Genomic DNA, 16,524 nt, shown 5'->3' on the forward strand with positions numbered 1-16,524 from the left:
GGTTTGCATGTGCACATTCATAACTTCATTAGCACAGATAACGATGGCTTTGTCGTTTGGATGAAACTATTCAGACACAGGAAATGGGTGTATGTGACTGTGGAGATGCAGGAAGTGGGTTCTCTTGTTTGTTATAGATGATCTACGAATGTCAGTTTTACATGAAATGGCTAAGCACACACTGAAATGTTTCAGTGTTTAGATATATGTCTCTAAGCTTTGTTTAAGCTTTGTTTCATTTCTAAAGCATTTCATTCATTCATTTATTTGTTCATTTCCAGGCACAACAAATACCTATATTGAACATAAAATGCACAAAACAAAAAACAAAAATTGCCTGAAAAAGGAGTGGGACGAAGAAAACTTATTAAATCCCACCCCTGTACTCACTCATCAACAAAAAAACAAAAAACAAAACAAAACAATAAATTATATGTTTGTGTAAGCCAGATATGAAATTTGATGTAGAGCTGTGGAGGAGCCTGTTTTGCGTATTTTTTATGAATTTGTAGTATTGTGAACCCCCATGTGACCTGAGAAATATGCATATGACATGTTTGGCACAACATAACTTTTACTTCATGTCAACCTATCTTATAAAAAGTATAAAAACGGCATTCTTTTTAATGTGGATTTCCAACATAGCATTTCTAAACATAGTAGTTTTCTTCAGAGAGCATAAGTTATTTCTATCTGCACGCAATAACAGAATTATTTAAAAAAATAAAAAATGACAAAAGTGTTTTATACCACAACACAAACCATGATGATGTGCTTTAGCTTTGTAATAGTTAAAGCTTGTAAAATCGAGTTAAAACTGAGGGTTATCTTCAAATTAACATACAGCATAAAAACTTCAGTGATGATTTCTTGAATCAGAATCACTTTTATTGCCGGATTTGTATACGACCAAGGAATTTGTCGCAGTGTTATGGTGCAGAAAAGAGAAAGCATCATGCCAAAAATAAAATAAATAGAGTTGAGAAAAAAGAGAAAGATTTCAAAGACTCTGGGAAAAAGCCGAAAAAAACAAACAAACAAAAAGACACTAGAACAACTGCCAAGATACTTATAAATGATGTAGCCAAGTCAGGACTTGTAGTCTCAAAGAAACAATCAGCCCTGCACAGTAATGGACTTTGAGGGTGCAGACCAAGAAAAACTCCACTTCTGCCAAAGAAACACCTTCAAGTCAGACTAAAACATGTTAAGGACAACCAGGAGACAGATTATGTATACTGGAAGTGCGTGATTTGGTCAGATAAGATGGAACTAGAGCTCCTTGGCCACAAAGTCGCTGCTTATGTTTGGAGAAAGAAGGGAGAGGTGTTCAAAGAACAGTGTTACCCACAAAGAAACACGGTAGATGTTTATGTTGTCAGTCTTCAGTGTGTCTGGAACTGAGAGTCTAATCAAGCTGGAAGAAATCACGAAGAAGGACTATATATGAATGAGAATAAGTGAAGATTTCTGTAATACCCAGGTCCAGAGGTAGGGAAATGGAACAGCTGCAGCCAGGTCCAGCTGCCAGTCACAATTAAAGGTGTGGTTTGTTACTACTCAATCAATCAATCTATCAATCAATCAAGGCTTTATTCGCCATGTGCAGGTTGCCCTGCAGTGAAATAGGACCCCCCCCCCCCCCCCCCCCGACCTTACACACACATCATAGACATCACATAGGGATACAGGTCGGAGATCGGTAGTGTTACAGAAAAAAAAAACACTGAAATATACACTACAATGGGAAAGTACAAGAGGAAAAAAGAGACCTCTACTCATGCTGGGCTCCTGGGAGGACAGCAGGAAACAAAAAAACTCCTCTGCACAAAAAAGCACATAAATGTCCACAGCACAACATTATGGAACACATGACAAGCCACAGGGTCGGGTGGGGGGTGAGGAGTAATCCGAAGCAAACACAGCAGCCATCCTGCCCAGCGCTACCATTCCAGCGCGGGCTCAGACCCGCCGTGTTCCCAGGAGGGAACAAGCATCGAAGGCGTTTGGAAAGGGAGGGGGGATAAGTGTGTGCATATCAGTATATATGTATGTGTGTGCGTGTCCAGAGTTCAGCTGAGACAGTGTCCTTCGCCCTGCCAGGCTAAGTAAACAGTCTTCCAGCCAACCCAGGTGGTCTTGCATGGAATGGGAAGGAACAGACTAAACACAGTCGTTATCAGGGTGTTTTTGTTCGGCTCCAGCCTTGCGACCGCAGCTGGCGCCGAAAGGGTATCCGCATGAAGTGATGGTGCTTTTTACTTTAGTGCGAACAGCTCATATGAATTTCAAAGCTGTTCTAACAGTCCAACACTGGTCTCTCAATCTCCCGTTGGAGAGCCGTGAGCTTCTCCATGATGTTATCAAACTTGCACTCTGTGATGTTGTCATTCTTGTGCTCAAAGAGCCGATTCTGAGAACTCACGACCACAGTGAGCCTCCCCAAGATGTAATCCAATTTGCGCTCAGAGATGTTATTCCGAGCGAGCCCCTCCGAGATGTAATCCAGTCTGCACTCAGAGATCTTATTCTGAGTATTCACGGCAGCCGTGCGTTCTCCAAGATCTTATCCGTGCTGCACTCAATGAGCCCATTTTGAGAAACTCACGCCTTGTCTCATCATTTCAATCCCAGCGGGCAGCCTTGTGGGGGTTTGAACAGCCGGTTCTGCTTTCTTAAATCTTTGATAAGTCAGGGCCAAGCCAGCTCCGATCAGAAAGAACCCTGTTACCATGGTTCCGAATAGGTAGATATCTTCAGCACTCAGGCTCACCCAAGCCCAAACTTCTCGTTGAGAAAGGGGTGTCAATTGCATTTAGGGACCAGTTGATCAAATCCATAATTCCTCTTTTAGGTTTTAGAGAACAGACTGTGAGAGAGTGTTCCAGGGAAAAGTAATACAAAAAACATGAGACTAGACAAGGACATAAGAGGCTAAGCAGGGAAACTAAGGGAGGGGAGGAGAGGAGAAAAGTGCGACCGCCTTCGTCAAGAGCAAGAGCAGTGACTCTTGGTCAAAAGGTCAGTACCCAAAACTGAAGGCATAGGCAAAGCTAAAAACAAAACCAACCAGTAAGAGGAAGTGTTACCTAACCCTATGTGAAACAAAATGTAAAAAGAAGAAAAAAAGACGTGGTTTCCCTAACTCACCAAAGCACAAGAGGAAAAACTGTACAAAAATAAATAGGCAGTTCACTCCTTCTGGTTCAGTGATAGTTCCAATAGTTACATGGTGGGTAGATGGCGTTATTGACAGGAACACTGTATGCAAAACTAAGTTTCGCTCAGGAAAACACAGAGAACAAGCAAAGGTTTGGAAAATCACCAGAGGCACCTGAACGCAGCAGTACTGTTTATCTCCTTTATATCTTTTGTGCTGTGTTAAACTGTGAAGGACTGCTTGATAAACAAACTAATATGCTGCTGTATTCAGTGAGAGCCTGGCAGTGTGTGGCTCTTCCTGTCTGAACTTGTCAAACGTGTTGTGATGTGATAAGACGCACAGCCCTTTTGTTGCAGAACTCTGTGACATTGGGTCGCTTAAGGGTGTTGCCTTCTTGTGGGCCCTGAAAGCGTTTAAAACGTCCTCCTCATGTGAAATATGTGTAATATCCATGTCATATCCCCACAGGGATAAGTCTGTGCCATATTAAGAAGGCCATTCTTTGTGGTACTTTTTGCTGCTTCCTGCAGTGGAATTGTTTCTTGTAATTTATGTTTTTTTTTTTTTTAAACTAAACAATGGCACATGTCTTTCAGCATAAATGTGATGTAGATACACACTAGGTTTTTGTTATGATATGTGTTGGATCACTCAGAGACTAAAGCCTCTCTTTTTTCTGAAGAAGTCGGTCATCAAACAGGTTTTTAACCAAGACTGCTTCCGTGTATGTCTGTGTGACACGCATATGATAGGGAGCTGATGAGCAGACAACACTGCTCTATTGTTGCTTAGCTGTGTCACTCGGTGAGCAATTAGAATTCTTTCCCACAGCGTTTGATTCAACAAGCATGAGACCCCTGCCTGAGACCAGCAGACCATATTAATTTGCAGTGTTCCATTAGCTTTGATGGAAAAAAAATACACATTATAATTTACATATTTGCAATCATATCTGCATAGTATATGTGTGTATGTGCGTGTGTGTGTGTTTAACTTAATCTTATTAAAATCTGTGGAGATACAAACCAAATTTTTCTGCACCGCATAATAACAATAAAGATACATGCTACATACATTCTATTCGTGTCCCGTGAGGGTGTGAAAATTAGAGGAAAGTAAAGAAATATCAGAAATGGGAAGTAAGGCCTTCCATGCGTGCAAAACATGAAAGGGGTAAATTTTCTTCATCATGTGATTTTGGCATAAGCGCAATTTTATTTGCATCATCAAACTTCCACACATGTATGCGGTCAAATGGCTTAACAGTGAAAAAGGAACTAAGAAAGCGAATAAATTTCTTTTAATCCTTGGAAGATTTTGGAAACACGTATTAGTTCCATGATTCATAAATGATCAAGTGATGTTTGACTGAACCTTAGCTTGCTTAGCTTTTAGCTTAGCTTGCTTAGCTTAGCTCGCCTAGCTTGAGTGTGTGAGTAGAACCACAGGCCTGTTCACACCTGCGCTTTCTTCTGTTTCACTTGCAGGTTATGTTCGTTCTCACTTCTTGTTCTCTGTTATTTTTGGCAGCTGTTAGGTTTAGGTTTGGCTCCAAAAGTATTTAATTATGTTTAGGAAAACATGTGGTTTTGGTTCAAATGAGATAATTTGGTTGTAAGACGAGAACTGCTCCGCGTACCTCCCAGGGCTACTTCCTTGTTTCCCTGAGCGGAGGTAGCTGGGTTTAAACAGCAGTATTTGATGGTCTGTAATGACAAAAATACAATAACATTAACAACTGGAATGGGCATGAATGGAATATATGAGCACCTGGGGCCTTGTTTTCCGTCAACAAAGGTTTAATGAGTGACAAATGTAAATACAGTTAATCGGGAAAAAATACAGCAAACAATCTGGTCCTGTCACAGTTTCTGTTTACACTGTGAGTGAAGATAAATGTGTGAAAAAAGAATCTCCTGTGTTAAAATCAGTGGTTTGGAGTTGACAAACTTAAAACTCTATTACTTTATTAGCAATAAATACTACTATTATTATCTCTATAATAATAATAATAATAATAATAATAATAACTATTACTAATATTACAGTACTATTTAAGAGTTAGTACCACGAAATTTGCCTCTCCACTCCTCCATCACTGTGTTATACTTTCGCTTTCAGTTTCAGCTGTCTGTATGATGATATTGTTGTGTTTAATTTTCATGTAATTGTTTCAGGCAGTGTTTTATGTGAGAGTAGTCTTACAGCACAATGATAGATTTTTAAAATTTACAGTAGTATATTGTGCAGTTTCACAATATACTATATTTTACCAAACCATACAGTATGTTCTTGTGTGGTGTTGTGTACTGTAGTGCAGTAAAAGTATCATCTACTTCAGCACTATGAAGTACTATGACACTACGATAGAGTGTATTACATAAAAATAGTAATATAAAGATATTTAAATATTAAACATAAACAACATGAGGCTGCACTCATCATAAATTCTTTTTACTAGCACATCATCTGTATGACAGTATAATTATCACTGTGTATCTCATCAGCACCGTCTACGTATTAAACATTATGGTGGGTCACAGTTTTTGGTGACACAGACCAGGCCAACAAAAGGCTTGCTGTGGGGAAAAAGCTTCACAAATACAAAGGTTGCATTCAGGATACTGACCACCCTCCCTTCACATTACTGCCTGAGGTTCATGCATAGATGGCAGAGTCACATTCACATGACAGTCGGGGCTGATTTCCCATTAGTAACAAATGAGCTTTGTGTTCCAGAGCTGTTGTCGCAAAGCTTAATTAGGTCTTTTGCCATGGGGATAACTATATTGCTTTACTAACCACATGTGGGCAAAACAGCACTTTCACAGTGAACGGAAAGACAGGCTCAGTTGAGAAACTATTAAGTCAACATCAGAGTCCAGCCTGTTACAACCTGCTGTCTATCTCGTTTGAATACACTTTGGAATGTTTGAAATGATTGATTTATTCTTTTTACTTTGGGAAGAGAATCCAAAAAAAATCATTTAAAGACACAGAGGATTTACAATTTTTATTGTTGTGACCAGTGTGTTTCCTTTGCCTGTTTTTGCATTTTATTTTTGCAGTTTCTTTGACAAAATGCACACAGAATACACCTTAAAGCCTGTAAAACAACACAACGATATGTGGTTTTATAGACCTTGTTGCTGTAGAAAAACATTGATCAGTGAAGGCTCTCTGGCAACCAGCCTTACCAGCTGGGTGTAGTTTGTAGCATACACCCTTTTTTAATCACTTAAACTCCATAACCCAATGTTGCATCATAGTTTAGCTTTTTTTGTTTTTTTGCTTTGCTCTACACATTAGCAAAGCCTGCGATTAGACAAACAGAGAGCAAACGTGTGCCAAAATGTGGCACAACAACCTTCATAATGTTATCAAGACCTGATCTTCACTGAACAACAAGGAAAATTCTGCGGGAATCCCCTCTGATCAACTTAATCAAGACTCAGATCATTTGGACTCTCAGTCTCCATCTGCTGGCAAATCAGCAATTTCTCTATTACAGTCAGCCTGTATGAACACAGAAGGAGTCACAGAGAAGGGAGATTATAAATGGGCAGTTAACTTTTGGAACCTTTTGCAACATTTCTATACATATAGGTGACATTATGTTTAAATAGATATTTAGGTTGGTTTTTTTTTTACCACTTTCAAGATAAAGTGCTGCAGATTTTCAGTCTAAAATGACAGAACTGCAACTTTGAGAGCCAATTGGTTGACGTGGGCCTATGTAGAGGCCATAAATGATCCTGGAGCCAGGTGGATGGTTTGAAGAGCCTAGTAGCACTGGCAGTGTGAAAACAGACAAAAGCCTCGTTTCTGTTTGCTTGATTTAGAGATTTGAAACTTTTGGTCTCATCTGTTCAAGTCCAAAAATCTCAGATCACATCTCAGTATAAACAGCAGGTTTATTATGTTATTTTAAGTTGACCAGTGTGAAGAATCGGTATAATGCAGAAGGCACTATGCTAATGCTGGAGTAATCTCTCAGTCATCACCCAAAACATCTGTGTGCAATGCTTCTCTTGTAGTCCGTCATGTTGACCTATTCAGTGCAAATTTTCACAACATCTGCCCTCATAAGTGCAGATTGCTTCCCCCTTCCTGAGCCTTGTTGAGCCCAAGGTTTGTTCCTGTTAAAAGGGAGTTTTTCTTGCCATTGTCACCAGTTTTTTTTTGCTAGGGGGGTGTCTGATTGTTGTGGTTTTTACTGCGTCTTTACCTTACAATATGAAGCACCTTGAGGCAACTGTTGCTGAGATTTGGCACCGTATAAATAAAATTGAATTGAATCTTAAGTGAGGATTAAAAGGTGTGCAACATAGTACATCTTTAAAATGTTACAGATGCTTATTCTTCAGATCCTGCTGTTGATTGTGCTCTGTTTATCAAATGAAAGAACCAAAGTATTATGCTAACGTGTGTGGTGTTTTAGTGACCTCCACAGTGAAAGTTTTCTTTCAGAGCCACTGAGTGTATGGTGCAAACAACCGACTCTTGAGTGCCCTCTGCTGCTTAAATGGAAGCAGGACGTGCCTGCACAAAGCTGAGGATGGCACTGCACACACGTTTTATTACAGTATCACTTACACCATCTTCCTACTCAATGAGACATAATTTATTTATCTTAAACACAGATCGCTTTTATTTTTCCCCTTAAAGTTACATATTTGTCTTCAAGTCCATATGCAGTCTATGTTTTTGACACAAGCATCATTTTATTGCTAAAACCACGACAGTGTGATTAGGAGATGATACCATTTTTTTTTTTTTGCAAATTAACAGATGTAGGATCAGAGAGACTCATGCAGTGATGTTGGATTATGATCTAAATGTGTTTTCAGGGCTTGGAGGTGGGGCTGGCTATTGGAGTCACAAGAGCACTGATGGGGATGACCAGCAGCTAGCAGAATGATGATGATGAGGACAGCGATGAGGACGATCACTATGATGGCCACAATCAGCTGGATGTTCTTACACCTGTAAGAGCTTTCGACTTTTTTCAGAAAGAGAAACAAGACAGGCCGCTGAAGAAACACACTGTTCTACATGTCTGCTAATGACAACATACTCCAAACACACAAGACTATTATTAGCTTCATTCTTTAACAATACCTACATCAACTACTACTGAAAATAACTAAACTCCTAAAAACATATTTAGTGGAATGAGGAAACAAAACAACTTTATAACACAAGAAAAGCAAAATCCACTGTTTCCTAGCTTTAGAATGTTTGGGTCTTTTTAAACTTTACTTTTTAGACAAAAAGTTTACTTTTTACTTTGCCACCTTTTTTACGCGTGTTTCACACACACACACACACACACACACACACACACACACACACACACACACACACACACACACACACACACACACACACACACGTATGACTTTGCCGGTTTCAGCTGAAACAATTTCAGTGTTTCAAACCATGTTCCAGGATTTTTCCTTCACCATTTATGAGGTTTCAAGAAGAAGATAAACGACAGATATGAATGTTTGAAAAAGTTATAGATGAAAAGATGAAAAATACTCAAAGGATAAATTCAATTGGTTTATTGTTTTATGAATAAGTTGAAAAAGAAAAAGTTAAACAAGTAAATAATGAAACAAGGTAAAATGAAGTAAGAACAAAACGTCAACAAGTAAATAATGAAACAAGGTAAAATGAAGTAAGAACAAAACGTTAACAAGTAAATAATGAAACAAGGTAAAATGAAGCAAGCACAAAAAGTTAAGTAAATAATGAAACAAGGTAAAATGAAGTAAGCACAAAAAGTTAAGTAAATAATGAAACAAGGTAGAGGAGAGAAAACCCCAACAATCCCCTCTGAGCACGCACTAGGCGACAGTGGGGAGGAAAAACTGCCTTTAAACGGGCAGAAACCTCCGGCAGAACCAGGCTCAGGAGGGGACAGTCAACTGCCGGGACTGGTTGGGGAGGTGAACAGAGGTGGAGCAAGACGAGGCTACACCTGCTGAGGAAGCAGTAGAGTTCCTCCTCCAGGGCCAGCGGAAGCGTTTGTTCTTCTTTTTCATGCAGTTTTCTACAAGAGCTTTTTTTTCCAGGATGAGGGTTCTCAACTCATCGATGGTTTCTTTGTTTTGTTTCTCAAGCTTCTTGCACGTTTTCTCCACCTCTTCCAACGTTGCTTGTTTTTCTTCAAGCTTTTCCCTGAGCTCTTTGGATGTTTCCTCCTGCATTATCTTGTCCTTGTGCATGTCTGCGTTTCTTTGTTGTACTTCTTTGTACATGTCTTGTAGCTCCTCATTTCTTTTGTGGATATCTTGGAGCGTACGCTGCAGGTCGTCATGTATGTTGTCTTGTTCTTGCTTTTGCGCCTGCATTTCAGTGTGTTTGCGCTTCAAGTTGTTGTATTCCAACAATATCCCCTTAGTGAGCTCGGAGTTGTTTCTCGCCATTTGCTCCATCCTTTTCTGCATGTGCGAGCATTGTTTGTCCAGTTTTTCTTTTTCCCCTTCTAGTTGCTTTTTCTCATGAAGAAGGTCTTTATTTTGGCGCAGAGTATCATCCACCTTCTCTTTCAGCATTCTGTATTTTTCCTCCGTGACTTTGAGTTTGTGCTCCATGTCTCTTTGCTTTTTCTCCTGTTCTTCCTTCTGTTGGAGGATTTCTTCATTTTTTTTCACAGCTTCATCGAAGTTTGTTTGGAGCAGCCGATTCATTTGGTCCATATATTGGAGATCCCATTCTGTCTTCTCAACAGTAGCTTTGCTGTCTTTAAGCTGGTTGGACATCTCCTTTAGTTCCACGCTCTTTTGCTTGTTTTCCTTAATTAGGAAGACAATCTGCTCTCGGGCTTGTCCAAACTTGATTCCCCAACCCTCATTAATAATATTTATGTCGGGCTGGCGTTTTTGTCTTTCTTCCAGGTTCTTATTTTGCGCTTCCATCTGTCTACACTTCTCCTCCAGTTGAAGTTTCTCTTCTTCAATCTGTTGAATTTTATTCTGGAGATGGTAGTTTTCCTTCTTACTGTCATGTAATGCCCTTTGGACGGCTAAGAGGTCATTTGGGGAAATTGGCCGGCCACGACAGGAAGGAGAAGCGGCGTAATCTTTTTGCCTTGGTTGGTGTCTTGTTGGATACATGTTGAAGGTTGTACACGACAACTCTGAAAAGGTTTCCAAAAGTTTCTGTGGTGAACGTGTGAAGGCTGCAAACACAAATGCTGCGAAGACACGAACTAAAAAACTGCTGTGTGTCACCCCTGTTTAAGGAAAAACTTCAAAGGATCGTGTAGTGACATCATAACTCCGTGAGCCAATGAGATTGTCATGTGACATTTTGGAATGGGGATATTTTTTTTTAAACCGTTTTCAAATTTAACTTAATATTTGACTGTTTCTTAACTGACCTGTTTAGCTGATTAAGAAATGAATTGAAACGAGCATCACTAACGTTATATAACAGACAACAGAAAAAAAACAGTTTTTTTTCTAAGTAATAGAGGTATAATACATTTTTTTAAATTTTTTTTTAAATTATCCTACTTTTTATAAGAGGGAACATTATTTAAAGAATATGTATTTAATTGGAAAACTCTCTATTCGTCTAAAGGCTATAACAAGAAAGGTGAGCTTCCTGCTCAAAAATGAAATGACCAAAATAAATGGAGCATTTCTCTGCAATTACAAACTCTGTGTAAACAATCTTGGTTTCAAAATAAGGCTAATGCTGGTGAGATGTCATCACAGGTGTAAATATTACTGCAGATGTTACTATGTCAAAGTTTCACAACTGTCTTATGTTTATTTATGTAGGCAAGACCTACTTTTCACTTTTTTGCTTTGCTATATGTTCTTGAGTGTATTAGTTTGCCAGCAGCACGAACATGTACTAGTGTCAATAATAATAGTACGGTGGATTAGAAAACCTGCTCACAAGTTGAATAAACACCCAGGATTGTTTCATCATTTTCATTCAAAACCAATATTTGAGTCAAAATGAGAAAGTTGTTTGTGCTGTCTGATGAAGAAGAAGCAAAATAAAGTGCAGTTTTGATGTAGATGATGTTGTATACAAACTAGAAGAGGAAGATAGTAGGATCTCTGTATCATGCTTTGTCACTTTGTACCATGTAATTCTTTCTATTTCCACCAGGGGGTGTTTTCAGAAGTGGTAGGTGGTAAAAGAAGAGGTCAGCAGGAAGATGGCGAAGAGCGACCAAAGACCAAGAAAAAGAGGCAGTCAGGGAAAGATGAAGAGTATTATATCCCTTACAGACCTAAAGACTTTGACTCTGAGAGAGGGTGAGGCATTAAACTGTTGCATCTGTTTCTTTAAAAAATGTGAATGGCTTTGTGTTTTATGCTGTTTTGTCCTGTGTTATGCGTCGACAGGTTGAGTCTCGGTGGAGAGGGCAGTGCTTTTGAACAGCAGGCCTCTTCAGCTGTCCTTGATCTCATGGGAGATGAAGGCGATCGCCTTAACCAGCAGAAGAAAATGATGAAATGGTACAAATTTCCCTATGTTTGACTCAGTATCCACCAAATGGTCATTTCAAACTATAATTTAAAGTCTTTTTTCCCCCTTCTTTTTTTAGGGACCGTAAGAGGAAGCGTTTTGTGAGAGAAACGGGAAAAGAAGACCAGAAGAAGAAGATCAAAACAGACAGCGGTCAGGTTATCAGTAACAAGAAGAACAGGAAGAACTTGTATCCTTCCAACAAAAAGCTTCTCTGTGTGCTGCTCTCAATGACCCTCTTCTCTACTCCTATGACAATATTAAGCTGTACTGTGAAGATGTTGTATCACTTGACAACATGTCAGTTATGAGGAGTGAAGGAAAAAATACAAGATTGATGATACAGGATCTGGATCAGATGGAGAAACAGGCGGAGGAGGCAGGAAGCCAGCAAGAGGTAGGAAGGCATCAAAATGAATAGCACAAACATGTTAAATATAGACCATCAGCCACCATGTTTTAACTCAACTCTAAAGGTAAATACTTCAAGTCCCTCTTCCAGCCTTGCGAGCTATAACCTCCAACCTCTTTGTTGTGTCGTGCCTCTCCCAGGTCGTGGCCGTGGCCGACGAGGTCCAAACGTACAGAGCTCCGGTGACCACAAAGCACGCTCGGAGCTGAAAACAAAGGATCAGATCATGAAGCAGCGCAAGAAAAAGCAGAAGCACCAGTTCCTGCAGGGCGGGGGGATGAGGAAGCTCCGCTCCAAGAACAAAAAGTGGCTCGGATAAGTTAAAAAGTCAGGTTTTGGAAGGGGTGGCCATAAGAAAGGCAAGCTGAGGAAGAAACTGGGAGGAGGACAGAGGGTTGATGGTGTGGAGGACATCACGAGGAACTGGGTGATAAGCGTCAGAATCATCTGAGAACATCACCAAAGATTTTCCTGGCGCTTTGTGTGACTGTAGATTAAGGAGAAAATCATTTGTGAATCTTTACACTGCAGAAATGCACGTCACTTCTTCCTTGATGGCCTGCTGAACTCTGCGTTTGCCACAGAGTTATGTTTAATTATGATCCACTAACCTGGATTTACTACTTGTAAGCATGTTGGCAGTCTAATAAAAGTGTTTTGGAGTACTGAAATATGTCTTATCAAAATGGTAAAATACAGATATTAAATATTGTGTGCTTAATTTGCAGTTAGTTTCAAAAATCGTCTCGCCCATCTTTTCTTAAAATAAGAGGTGCTCTATAAAACTGACATTAAATTCTGTAAACGTGCTCTATTTGCAATTATTTATCATTACTGTTGTCCAAGTGGTCTCATTTCAAAGTTGAAAGCGAGCATCGGAACGGGCAAGAAAGGCGACTTTTAATTGACTTTGAATGTGTTGTGGTTACTGATATCAGATGGGCTGGGTTGAGAAACTGGCTTAGAATTCCTCTTGCCTTCAGCATGGCCACGCCCCTCTGACTTCTGCAATCAACAAGGCATTTTTACCCAGGGAAATGTTTATTTCGCTTTTCAGTTTGGACTGTTCTCTGTAAATTCCTGAGAAAATTTGAGAAGATCAGGAGTGTCTGAAAAACGTAAAACAGCCCATCTGTCACCAACAGCAATGCTGCCTTCAAAGTCACTTAAATCACCCTTTTTTTTTCTGGCATGTGATTGGCTGATTAGATATTTGCATTCACAAGCAGCTGAATAGGTTAGTGCAGGGGTCAGCAACCTGCGGCTCTTTAGTCCTTTTAGTGCGGCTCTGCGTGGTTTGGGAAAATAAATTATTTTTTTAAGTAATTAGCTGAAGTGTATTTTATTTATGTTAGTTCTTTTTTAACTTGTAGTTCTAAATTGGAAGATTACTGTGATATTGAAATATAAATATAAAATTATATTCTATTAGTTTTTGAACGCTCAAAATAAGCGTCACACTTGCGGAAGCCGATATACCCGCCGAAACGCCGTGCATTTATCGAGACTTTCAACCCCAGGTAGGCTAATTATCAATCTTCGGATCCACATTATGTCAGCAGCTCCACCGTGAACTATGTTAAAAACAAACACCGCTCACGCCTCACAGATGACAGCTTACAGTCCTGCGTAAAGATGAAAGTGACTTCATACAGCTCCGATTTGCAGACGCTGTGCGCAGAGATTCAGGAGCAGAAGTCCCATTGTAAACATATCACGGCAGACCCAACGATGTTTCCATGAACACGCTTTACAGCTTCTCTTTATTGACCACTTTTCACACACGGTTGCTGTATGCATACAGCCGGTGTTAAAGCTCACAGCCCGACACATACCAACACAACAGCATAGAGAGCACAGACGTTAAGGCGCCGAGGCGTGATCTCGGGTGCCGCTCAGGTGCGTCCGCCTCCCCTGCAGCGGCGCTGCAGACCACGCCCCGCCACACACATTAACCAGGTAAAATACATATTGTCAGGGTTCCTGGGTCGGTGACCCAGTGTTTTCAGTTTTGTTCATGTTCATATATATATATAGCATATAGTAAACAATGAATCTGTAAACGACAGCTGTTGACATTTTTTAAAAATGAATGAAAAAGCATATTTAAATAATCAACATACATGATTTAAATATAAACACACACGTGACAAGAGACAGAACGTGTAGAAGATATATGCAGAAAGAGCTTTCAGTGGTCAGCTGATAACATGATATCTAAAAAATACATAGCTCATTTTCCTGTCTGTTAGTTGGACATGCTAACCTGTTAACAAGCTCCTATATTCACCCATACAGTTTGTAGATCATTTTGCTAAAATAGGTAAAATCTCCACTCTTTCAGGGCACTAATAGGCTAAAGGCATATTACAAAAGGTCATTCATGTATTCACAGATTCTCTGTAGTTATTCTGCTGCTCATTCACCTGTAAAAACCACACCAATCATTATTTCAACAGCCTTTTTATTTTGGAACAAAAGCATTTGACGATATGACTTACAGGACGTTACCAAATTCATGAAGCTATATTTGTGAGTTTATTTATCAATATCAGTTTAATGTAAACAGACTGATGTAGTAATAGACAGTAAAATGTTGGTGCGTGTGTAATATATGAGCGTTTATGTTTCTCTACATGGGTAAAAGTACTCCATGTCGCCCTCTGGTGGTAGCAACCAACTATGAAAAGAATGGATGTTGGATCTTAACTAAATGATAAAAAGTTTTATTACTTTGTATTACTTTCTTTAGTTTGGTAAAATTTACAGTTTTAATCCCGTAAGAAAATAAATCACTATCATAGAGAGGGATATTAGTAATTCGTTTGTTAATAACACTTTGTTTGTGTTTGCTAATGTTTCGACAGGAAAATGGTTTTCTACAAAGTTGTTTCATGTACAGAGTAACACACACACACACACACACACACACACACACACACACACACACACACACACACACACACACACACACACACACACACACACACACACACGTATGACTTTGCCGGTTTCAGCTGAAACAATTTCAGTGTTTCAAACCATGTTCCAGGATTTTTCCTTCGCCATTTATGAGGTTTCAAGAAGAAGATAAACGACAGATATGAATGTTTGAAAAAGTTATAGATGAAAAGATGAAAAATACTCAAAGGATAAATTCAATTGGTTTATTGTTTTATGAATAAGTTGAAAAAGAAAAAGTTAAACAAGTAAATAATGAAACAAGGTAAAATGAAGTAAGAACAAAACGTCAACAAGTAAATAATGAAACAAGGTAAAATGAAGTAAGAACAAAACGTCAACAAGTAAATAATGAAACAAGGTAAAATGAAGTAAGAACAAAACGTTAACAAGTAAATAATGAAACAAGGTAAAATGAAGTAAGAACAAAACGTTAACAAGTAAATAATGAAACAAGGTAAAATGAAGTAAGAACAAAACGTTAAGTAAATAATGAAACAAGGTAAAATGAAGTAAGCACAAAAAGTTAAGTAAATAATGAAACAAGGTAGAGGAGAGAAAACCCCAACAATCCCCTCTGAGCACGCACTAGGCGACAGTGGGGAGGAAAAACTGCCTTTAAACGGGCAGAAACCTCCGGCAGAACCAGGCTCAGGAGGGGACAGTCAACTGCCGGGACTGGTTGGGGAGGTGAACAGAGGTGGAGCAAGACGAGGCTACACCTGCTGAGGAAGCAGTAGAGTTCCTCCTCCAGGGCCAGCGGAAGCGTTTGTTCTTCTTTTTCATGCAGTTTTCTACAAGAGCTTTTTTTTCCAGGATGAGGGTTCTCAACTCATCGATGGTTTCTTTGTTTTGTTTCTCAAGCTTCTTGCACGTTTTCTCCACCTCTTCCAACGTTGCTTGTTTTTCTTCAAGCTTTTCCCTGAGCTCTTTGGATGTTTCCTCCTGCATTATCTTGTCCTTGTGCATGTCTGCGTTTCTTTGTTGTACTTCTTTGTACATGTCTTGTAGCTCCTCATTTCTTTTGTGGATATCTTGGAGCGTACGCTGCAGGTCGTCATGTATGTTGTCTTGTTCTTGCTTTTGCGCCTGCATTTCAGTGTGTTTGCGCTTCAAGTTGTTGTATTCCAACAATATCCCCTTAGTGAGCTCGGAGTTGTTTCTCGCCATTTGCTCCATCCTTTTCTGCATGTGCGAGCATTGTTTGTCCAGTTTTTCTTTTTCCCCTTCTAGTTGCTTTTTCTCGTGAAGAAGGTCTTTATTTTGGCGCAGAGTATCATCCACCTTCTCTTTCAGCATTCTGTATTTTTCCTCCGTGACTTTGAGTTTGTGCTCCATGTCTCTTTGCTTTTTCTCCTGTTCTTCCTTCTGTTGGAGGATTTCTTCATTTTTTTTCACAGCTTCATCGAAGTTTGTTTGGAGCAGCCGATTCATTTGGTCCATATATTGGAGATCCCATTCTGTCTTCTCAACAGTAGCTTTGCTGTCT

The 16,524-nt window shown here is 39.5% G+C and overlaps 1 protein-coding gene and 1 long non-coding RNA gene across 2 annotated transcripts in view; one reads left to right on the forward strand and one right to left on the reverse strand.

Annotated features, from left to right (window-relative positions):
- Window positions 1–7,830: 7,830 nt before the first annotated feature.
- The window catches only part of LOC146657044 (uncharacterized), a 51,298-nt gene continuing 42,604 nt past the window's right edge, over window positions 7,831–16,524 (reverse strand). The window contains exon 3 of the long non-coding RNA XR_014914007.1: window positions 7,831–8,165. This is a non-coding gene — a long non-coding RNA (uncharacterized LOC146657044). The remainder of the gene's footprint in view (window positions 8,166–16,524) is intronic.
- On the forward strand, window positions 10,721–12,852 carry LOC146657045 (ATP-dependent RNA helicase DDX54-like). Its single transcript, XM_085426901.1, has 5 exons — window positions 10,721–10,771; window positions 11,300–11,448; window positions 11,539–11,652; window positions 11,742–12,059; window positions 12,215–12,852. The coding sequence occupies exons 1-4, from the start codon at window positions 10,721–10,723 to the stop codon at window positions 11,971–11,973; spliced, it is 546 nt and encodes a 181-aa protein (XP_085283027.1). The 3' UTR covers window positions 11,974–12,059; window positions 12,215–12,852.

Source organism: Rhamphochromis longiceps, linkage group LG12 (assembly GCF_057381845.1).
Source record: "Rhamphochromis longiceps isolate RC_006_pf linkage group LG12, R_longiceps_female_GT1.1, whole genome shotgun sequence".
Classification (NCBI taxonomy): domain Eukaryota; kingdom Metazoa; phylum Chordata; class Actinopteri; order Cichliformes; family Cichlidae; genus Rhamphochromis; species Rhamphochromis longiceps.

Excerpts from the sequence above, each read along its gene's own strand:
- LOC146657045 (XM_085426901.1), top strand. The coding sequence starts at position 10,721 with ATGTATTTAATTGGAAAACTCTCTATTCGTCTAAAGGCTATAACAAGA. Across the intron at positions 10,772-11,299 it reads TAAAGGCTATAACAAGAAAG|GGGGTGTTTTCAGAAGTGGT; the intron begins GTGAGCTTCCTG and ends TATTTCCACCAG. Across the intron at positions 11,653-11,741 it reads CAGAAGAAAATGATGAAATG|GGACCGTAAGAGGAAGCGTT; the intron begins GTACAAATTTCC and ends TTCTTTTTTTAG.